We start from the raw sequence: 9,165 nt of genomic DNA, 5'->3' as shown, positions 1-9,165 counted from the left end.
CCCTGAGTCCTATGGGAGAAGGGCGGTATACAAATTAAAATAATAATAAATAATAATAATAAAAAAAGGGAAGCAGAAACCACTGCAGTTCCCTGGAGTGAAGCCTGGACCACGGGACAATTGCAATAGTTGAGATCATTTGACCTAGTAGTTTGGATAAGCTGATGACAGATGCTGTCCTTCTCCTGCGAATCTGGAGGATGGACTTTCTTAAGTTGTCCCTGCGCTCCTTCGTGTCTATAATGGCCCCTAGATGTAGTAGCCTTGTAGTGGGGACCAAGTGACTCTTGGGGAAATTTACCGAGAACCCGTGGTCCTGGAGCAGCCTTACCACCCGTTCGAGATCTGTCCTGGCGGAGTGGATGGAAGACGATTGGATCAGGATGTCGTCCAGATAACACTGGACCCTGACAGGTACCATCCTTAAGTGAGCTGCTAGGACCGCCAGGATCTTGGTAAACACCCTGGGAGCCGATGAAAGACTGAAGGGAAGGGCCTTGTATTGATAGTGATGGCCCTTGTATACGAACCGTAGGAACCTCCGGTGGGCGAGAGAGATGGGGACATGGAGGTATGCTTCTGTGAGGTCGATAGACGTCAGGAAGTCCCCCCTTCTTACGCTTCCTAAGATGGATCTGAGCGTTTGCATCTTGAATTTGCGATATACAAGATGATAATTCAAGGCCTTTAGGTCCAAAATGGCCATCCATCCCCCTGATGCTTTTGGCACGACAAAGAGTATGGAGTAAAATCCCTGACCTATCTGGTCCTCCAGAACGGTTTCTATGGCTCGTATGTCCAGCAGATGCTGGATGGCTTCGCCCATCAGTGCCCTCTTGGCCTGATTTCGAGGGTATGGACAAGAAATGAATCTGGTCGGGGGGTCGGAGGTGAACTCTAGGTAAAGGCCGGAATTTATTGTTTTGAGGACTCATGCGTCCGTGGTGGTAGCCTCCCATTGGTGGGCGAACCGAGACAGTCTGCCCCCTATGGGAGGGACCGTCAGGGAGTCACCTGGAGCGGCGGAATGGCCGGCCGGTCCCTCAAAAGGGCCGCTTACCCTGAAACTGTTGTCTGGGTTTGGTTGCCTGCCGGTCGTACTGCTTGTCCTGTCTGTCCTGTCTGGCCGGAAAGGGGCGGAAAGGCTGTGAGTAATTATACCTGTTCCCGGCCCGAAAGGACTGCCGATGGGAAAAATAATTCTGACGCTTCTCTGGTTTCTTGAGAATATGGCTAAGGACCTTATGCTTATCCTTATTCTCGGTGAGGTAGGGGTTCAAAGCCTCACCAAACAGTTTGCCTCCTTGGTACGGAGCCGCCGCCAGACGCCACTTGGACTTGGCATCCGCGTGCCAGTGTTTGAGCCAAAGCATGCAGCGTCTCGAGATGCTGGATGCCATGGCCTTGGAGGCAAACTTGGAGGCCTGGAGAGTTGCATCTGATGCGTACTCCAGGGCCGCCACCATCTTGCTAAGTTCCTGTTGTGACCAAATGTCATCTTCCGGGGTACGGGCTTGGAGCTGTTTAAGCCAGCGGTGGGCAGCCCTGTTAAAAAAGGATGCCGAGGTGGCCGCTCTAATTGCCCAAGCAGTCGCCTGGTGAGTCTTACGAAAGGCTAGCTCACACTTATGGTCATCCACCTTGAGGGCATCAGAAACATCCCCAGCTATAGCGGTAGGGGAAACTAAGGGTCCAAAAGGTTCATCCACAGCAGGCACCTCTAGAGCCTCCTCCAGGTCTTTGGCCACGTTGTAAAGCTTTTTGTCCGTGGCACTTGGGAGAGGAAGGGAGGCCGGAGACGCCCATTGTTTCCGGACAGCGGTCAGAAATATGGGGGGACAAGGAATCCGGTGTTGTGTTGCCACTGGCTCAGTAAAGTTAGGATCGAATTCTGAGTCAGGGGAAACCATGGCAGTTGACGAGGAAGGTTCAGCCCCGGGTTGTGCTGTGGATGAGACCTTGAGGAGTAAGGTCACAAAGGAGGAAGGGTTAAACATACCACTAAATGAAGGGGCCTGAGTAGAGGATTCCTCCTCATCAGACATAGGGAACTCCTGCTCGTTGCCCTGGACCTGAAGTGACAATCCCTCAGAATATGAGGATCCAGAAGGTGAGGAGGGTGCATACTGAGTCTCAGGCCCTTGATCAATCATGGGCAGAGGATCACTACTTATCGGTCTAGGAGCTCCGGCCCTTGCGTCAAGTGCGCGGTCAACCGCCTGCGCAATTAATAGGGCCAGTCGATCCTCTGAAGGGAAGGAAGGGGGCTCAACTGGTCGAAGCCCAGCTGCTGTGGGGGTGAAAGTAGCTTCCGGAGTCCCATGGTGCGTACGTGTAGCTGATGGTTGGGGCATGTGGACATAAGACAGACCCTCAGTTTGGGGATTATCCATCCTAGCAATTTTTTGCGCCCTAGAGAATTCTTTTTCTAAGGCTTGGTGTCTCCTGTTAGCCTGCTTCTCTGCTCTCTTGGAGGTTTTGCTAGTGGACCTGACCTTAATTTTGGACGAGGTCTTGTCAGATCCCTCCATAGGAGGTTGGGCCGAAGTTGTCGGGACCGGTGAAGAGGGAGCAATGCCTCTAGGGGGAGGGTCAGTAGCCTCCATTCTCCGATAACACAGGGACTCGTGGGGACCCCCCGGTATCAAGAGAAAATTAGTCAATGGATAGGACAGGCGCACTATCGGGTACGTCTGGAACCCGGACACACTGTAAGAGCAGCTGACAGTATTATGCGGACAGGACAGACACACAACCGGGTATGCCTGGAATCCGCTCTGCTCAAAGAGGATAATAGAAGGTGCTCTGTGGGACCACCTGGTATCCTGAGGCCCAAAAAACAGGAGCACAGCAAGGTACTCCTCCGAGCCCAAACGACAATGAGGCCTAAATTACAGCAGGAGACACCAAGACTGAGAAGGAGAAAGCCCAAATAGTATGATGTAAGCCAGATCACTGGTATTGTAAATGTAAATTAGGAATCTATTACTGTTGAGGCCAGATCTGAACTCCCAGGCCTATGTGAGGGAATTTTTCACTCGACCTTAAAATGGTGGCCAGAGCCTAAAATGGCGGCCTGACTGAGAGAAGAGGCCCCAAATCGTTACTGGACGCGCCCCCCGGGGGACTACAAGGCCCCGCCGAGGAGAGTCCTCTTTCATGAGGTTGGCAATTCCAGCAACAAACTGCTGGTGCAGCGTGGTCAGATGGCGACCGCGCGCAATAGCGGCTGAATTTGCTAAGTTCCGAGGAGGCCCAGCTTTGCGGCCGCATGGTCAAAATGGTGGCCGCGCCCGAGTAACTGACAATCGGCTCGCCGCGGAGCTCAAACGTGGGCGATGGAACTGTTATTAGCTTGGAGCTCGGATCCCACCAAGAGGGAGGGAATTCCACCTCCAAAACTGCCCCCTGAACTCAAAAAAACCGATCGCTTTGCGATCGCGCGGTTTTAAAATGGCGGCTGCGCGCGCGAACAACGGTCGGTTGGAGTGTTGAGGGGAAACAGGCCCCCTGCAGAATAGCACGCTGTGCGCCTCTTACGGAGCTTGCAACACGGCCCCAAATCTCCGATCAGCCTCGAAAACGCTGATCGGAAGTCCGTTGAAGCGTGCGCGTGCCTGGGAGGAATCTCTCGGTTATCGGAAAGCCGAGAGATGCCGAATTCGGTGGGGCTTCCCCTGCTACAGAATTGATGGATTCTCGTAGCAGTTCCCTTTTAGGCCCTGCCGGGCGCTGGAGCCGCAGCCGCGAGCTCCGGAGTGTTCCCTGGGGTCTAACGGCCGTTAGACAACGGGAACTCAGCCGCCTTGTCTTAAATTGTTAAAGCTCCTGGGGGGAGGGAAGAGAGAAGGGGCCCCCTTCTAACTTCCTATGATCTTTAATTCTCCCCCCACTACAGAGCTGGGAAAAAGGTGGCTGAAGATAAGGCTAAATTTGAAAGAAAGTCCGAATTAATTATCAGAAAATGGAATAATAGAAGTTGAGATGGAAGATCCACAAATAGTCTAGACTGTACCTAAGAGCCAGAGTTGTACGTTCTGTCCTGGGCAAGATCAAGTCAAGACTGGGATCTGGAGACCAGGACGGGGCGTGACAACTTTGGCTGACTTGATCTGATTGGGCAGGAATACAGTCTCAACCCATTCTGTGGATCCTCCATCTCCAGTGCTGGAGAAATGTCAAGATTTCTGTTTCAACTTTGTTTATCATTGTTTCTCAAGCTAATAATGTATCATCTTCACAGAACCATTTATTTGTGCTTAAGTAAGAACAGGTTGATGGCAGTAAGGAAGCAAGACATTTACACGTGGGACTAAAATTCAACAGAAGATCACTAATATAGTGTATACATCAGTGAGCAAATGCTTGTGTGGGAAGAGAGTTGGGTGGGTATTCAACAAAGAAAAAAAACTGTATTGGAATTATAAATAGTGATTTTCCATCCTTTGTAATTTCAGATAAAATGTGTCAAGTAAATAATGTTGTATCATGGCATAGAATTTTACTACAGATCAATGTATCCCAATGAATGCATGACTTCCTTTAGTGGTAAAATATATTTACCACTTTAGCACTAAAATGAACCTAGTTTATTTATTGTACCCCATTGTGCTTTAAAAACTCCTTGGCGGCTTGCTTACTTCAAGTCCGCTTATACATGCATATCAATCTCATCATCAAGAAGTGTTTCCTGCTATTGCCATCTGCAAATAACAGAATATTCTGGTCCAACTTCTGTAGCTCAATATTATTACTTACTGTCATTCAGCTTATTTCATTTTCATTTTGGTAAAGAAATCTTCTGTCTATGAAGTAAAGAGCTGAAAATGTTGCAAACACAAATGAAAAACAAAACAAAACAAAAAAACTATCAAAATCAAGAGCCATAAATGCACTTACTTCATTTCCAGGATCTCCTCTAACTGTTTTCTCCGTTCTAGTCTTAAATTGGCCAGATGTGCTTCTTTCTCACCCAGAGACTGCTGTGTTGAGGCAAGGCGAGCTTTAGTGGCATCTAGTTCTTGTCTGGTCTTATCCAGTGCATTTCGTAGTTCTTCTAACTAAAAAGCAGATAAATTCAGGTAGTCAGAATTGGCAAATGAACAAGAATTTGCAGTGTGTAATGTAATGCCCACAGTCATTAAATATCTACTCTCTTCAAGGGAACATAGTGAAATAATCCGGAATTTTGTGGGTTAAGTAATACATTTTAATAGCAATATTTGTGAAAATAAGATACATATTCTATCTGATTAAATAAGGAAGAATAATTTATTGCAGACCCATGATCAATGATGATGGTTCATGTGTCTATTTTTAAAGGCGGATAAAACCTATCAGTTTCATTTCATTTCACATGCATTCACTCATTATATGTATGTAATTTCAGGCATCTGAGAATATGTCAGGGTTAGGCATCCATGCTGACTTTTCTTAATTATTTTGTGAGCAAAATAATGATATTGGCACTTACTGGAGAAAAGGTCATATATTGATTGTGAATGGATGTGGCAGAAGTGGAAGAGAACCTATTCAGAACTCACTTTTGTAACACTGATATTACATAAGCTAGCATTACTTAATTAACCAGCCTTCAGCTTAATATTGTTAAAATTCTCATTGAAATGGTTAAGTGAATTAAGCCATTTTGGATTCTCATATCTTAAATCATAAATTAATCAAAGCAAACATACAGTGGGCTCACACAGTATGTTAAACCACAGAAGCATTAAATGTAACAGGAAATAGCACCAAGAATTCTGCCCCACAATGAATGTTTAAACTAATTGGAGTACCCATGTTGTAAATATGCACTTAAGCTTGTTGTGTAAACACAATGAAAGAATAATGTAAATATGTTTTCCCTTTCTACTTTCATCTTTCTCCTGAAGTAAACTCTTCCCCTGGCAATTTCACAGGTCCCCAACTTTTTAGTCATCCAGAAGGCAATAAAGAGCTAGATCTTCCAGAGGTGTTGGAGAAGACTGACATAGAAGTATGTAGAAAGTGTTGAGGGCATCCTAGGAAAATTGCTATGGCACCAGGGGTTTTGTCTTTGTTTTCATGGGGTTTTTTTTACTGCTTGTTATTTTATTTTTGTTGTGAGCTTCCTATATTTATGCTGTAAGACAGATGGCCATACAAATCTTTTAAATAAATATCCTTCTTTGAACTGTGGAACAGACTAAGGGGACAATTCTTGCGGTCCCTCATAACTTGAATCAGTAAATTCTCTGCATTATTAGAAAAGGTTCTGTAGGACTTTCAGACTGAAATCCACTGAGTCAGTGGTAAAGAGAACTAGTCAGTGGGCAAGATAAGAAGATAAAACCACAGGACATAGAAAAATGATGGATTTTCTACAGCAGGAGACTCCAAACTTGACAAATTTAAGACTTATAGACTTCAACTCCTAGAATTCCATGCTGGCTGAGGAATTCTGGAAGATGAAGTCCATAAGTGGTTGGGGAATTCTGAGAGTTGAAGTTCATAAGTGGTTGGGGAATTCTGGGAGTTGATGTCCACAAGTCTTAAAGTTGCCAAGTTTGGAGACCCCTGTTCTACAGAAACTATAGACAAGATATCTAAGGCAGGAGTAGTTTAATTCTCTAGGGCAGCTGAATCTAAACAGCTTGTCAAGTTTGAGAATGCATCTTTTAACCTCAACCACATTTTGCTTCTCTAGGTTTAAGGACAATGACAGACCAGCAAAAGAACGTGCACATGTTCATCCGAGTACATATCCTGCAGGGAGAATCTATATTGTTGTAAAAGCAAAGAAAATTGTTCATTATATTCTCCTTTCAAAATTACAGTGTCATTTTCAGCCTTCAAGAGAATGTTCTTATTTTACAGGACAGTTTACTTCAAAGACAATTCCTCTTGATGGAAAACAATTAGGCTTGTGATTCCCTCCCCCCACCCCAGACATTGCTTTAAAGAAACTCTGCAAGTGCAGCAGAGCAACTCTTTAGGTGGTGCTAAAGTATGGTGCTGTCAAGAGTGGCTTTTCTGGTTAATGTCAATAGCACCATGTATAAAAGGTGACCAAAGTGTGTACAAATGTTGATCTTTGGAAAAAGCATGCCTATAATCATACACACATCCACTATTTCATCCACCAGGTTGACTGCAAGGAGAAAGGGCAAAGAACATTTTTTTAAAAAAGACAAAATACAATTCCTAGCACACTTGCTAGGTTGTAAGTCACAAGGGAACTCCTCTGCGATCTGTTGAAATGATGAGGCTCGTCCGATATATTTTTGTAAAGCATCCAAAAGACCAAAAGGGTGGCTACAAAGCTTATTATCCTTACAAACAGACCCTCTGTAAAGCTAGATTTGACACTTGTGGACTAAAGATGTAAAATACAGTACAAAAACATGAGATTTCATGACTGAACTACTTTCCAGTTAAACGTTATGTTATGTTATGTTGCTGTGACTTGAATAAGAACTTTCTGTGTAATATTAAGCTTTTTTCCTATTTAATCTTACAGCACAGTTGGAATAAATTTGTCTGGTTTATTTCTGTGAGATAACCCCATCAAAAACTAAAGTCATTCAAAGATATTTTGGACAATGAAGAAAAATTGAAAGACAGACAAGATTTACAAGAACAAGGTATTGATCTAGCATGGTGGCCATATCTGCAAATTCAAACAAGATATGAAAAAGATGCAAAAACAATGGGATTTTATAAAGAACGGACAGAATTTGATCAGATACTGTTAAAAACAGATAAAAAGTTGATTAAGAAATGCTATAGATTTCTGTTAAACTTAAAGATGATGGAAGAACAAGTAAAAGAAACAATGATAACGTGGACAAAGAACTTTGGATATAATATAGAATTAGAAGACTGGCAAAAGTTATGGGAAAGAAATGTTAAATTAACTAAAGCAGTGGCATATAAAGAAAACTTATATAAATGTTTTAGAGATGGCATATGACACCAATGAGATTAGCAAAAATGTTTAAAAATACTTCAAACAACTGTTGGAAATGCAAACAAAGACCAGGTACTTATTATCATATCTGGTGGACATGCTCTAAAGCAAAAAGATTTGGGGTTAAAATACATTTATGGTTGGACAAAATGACTAAAAAACAAATAGACTTTAAGCCAGAATTATTTTTGTTAGAAATAATAGGAGCAAATTATGAGAAAGATTGCATATATTTAATACTACACGTACTAATGGCAGCAGGAATTGTATTTGCCCAACATTGGAAAAATGAAAATTTACCAGCTGAAGAAGTACTAATTAACAAAATTTTAGAGTGTGCAGAAATGGATAGATTGATTTTAAAGATAAAAGAGAAAGAAGACTCAGTGTATTTTAGAACATGGGATAATTTCTATCAATGGCTAGAAAAACGAGTTAGAGAGAAAGGAATGTGATATGTAACTTTGAATATATATTAACAAGAAGAAGACTATTGAGTGATTAATTAACATATTGTTTATGATAATTAACTATTATCTATTATTGTTTGTTAAACACATGAACCCAGACATTATGCTGTTTGCTAAATATTGAGAATGTTATTTGGAAAAATCTCAACCCCAACCCTAATCCTAACCCTAACCCAAATCCCAACCCCAACCCAGACCCCACCTTATTCCTAATCCTATAAAAATTAATAAAATGTATACAAAAAAAAATCTACAGTAATTCAACGAATTGTGAATCCATAGGAATCATACACACTTGTGAATTTACAGTAATCAGTCCTGTAGACAAATACTTCTATTTAGAATAGAATAGAGCTGGAAGGAACCTTGGAGGTCTTCTAGTCCAGCCTCCCACTCAAGCAGGAGAACCAATATCATCTCAGACAGGTGAATGTCTAGTCTCTTCTTAAAAATGTCCAGTGACGGAGCGCCCACGATTTCTGGAGGCAAGCTGTTCCACTGGTTGATTGTCCTCACTGTCAGGAAGTTTCTCCTTAATTCCAGGTTGCTTCTCTCTTTGATCAGTTTCCAACCATTGTTTCTCGTCCTTCCCTCTGGTGCTTTGGTAAACAACCTTGCCCCCTCTGCCTTGTGGCAGCCCCTCAGATACTGTTTACATGTCAACCAAAAATTTAGCAAATAAAGTAGCATGTCACTATACTTATTCCATGAAAAAAAGATATGTGAATTGTATCATTTTTACAGAAA

At 43.0% G+C, this 9,165-nt stretch overlaps 1 protein-coding gene across 1 annotated transcript in view; it reads right to left on the bottom strand.

Moving 5' to 3' along the window:
- LOC114922909 (ERC protein 2-like) overlaps positions 1-5,060 on the bottom strand; it is a gene marked incomplete at its 5' end in the record, with an annotated part of 110,847 nt that extends 105,787 nt beyond the window's left edge. The window contains one exon of the mRNA XM_029285115.1: positions 4,900-5,060. Coding sequence (XP_029140948.1) covers positions 4,900-5,060 — 161 coding nt within the window. The remainder of the gene's footprint in view (positions 1-4,899) is intronic.
- Between the last annotated feature and the right edge of the window lie 4,105 nt (positions 5,061-9,165).

The sequence above is a fragment of the Protobothrops mucrosquamatus genome, unplaced genomic scaffold (genome assembly GCF_001527695.2).
Source record: "Protobothrops mucrosquamatus isolate PMUCROS unplaced genomic scaffold, P.Mucros_1.0 scaffold1304, whole genome shotgun sequence".
Classification (NCBI taxonomy): Eukaryota; Metazoa; Chordata; class Lepidosauria; order Squamata; family Viperidae; genus Protobothrops; species Protobothrops mucrosquamatus.
This window is presented reverse-complemented; position numbering and strand designations above follow the sequence as displayed.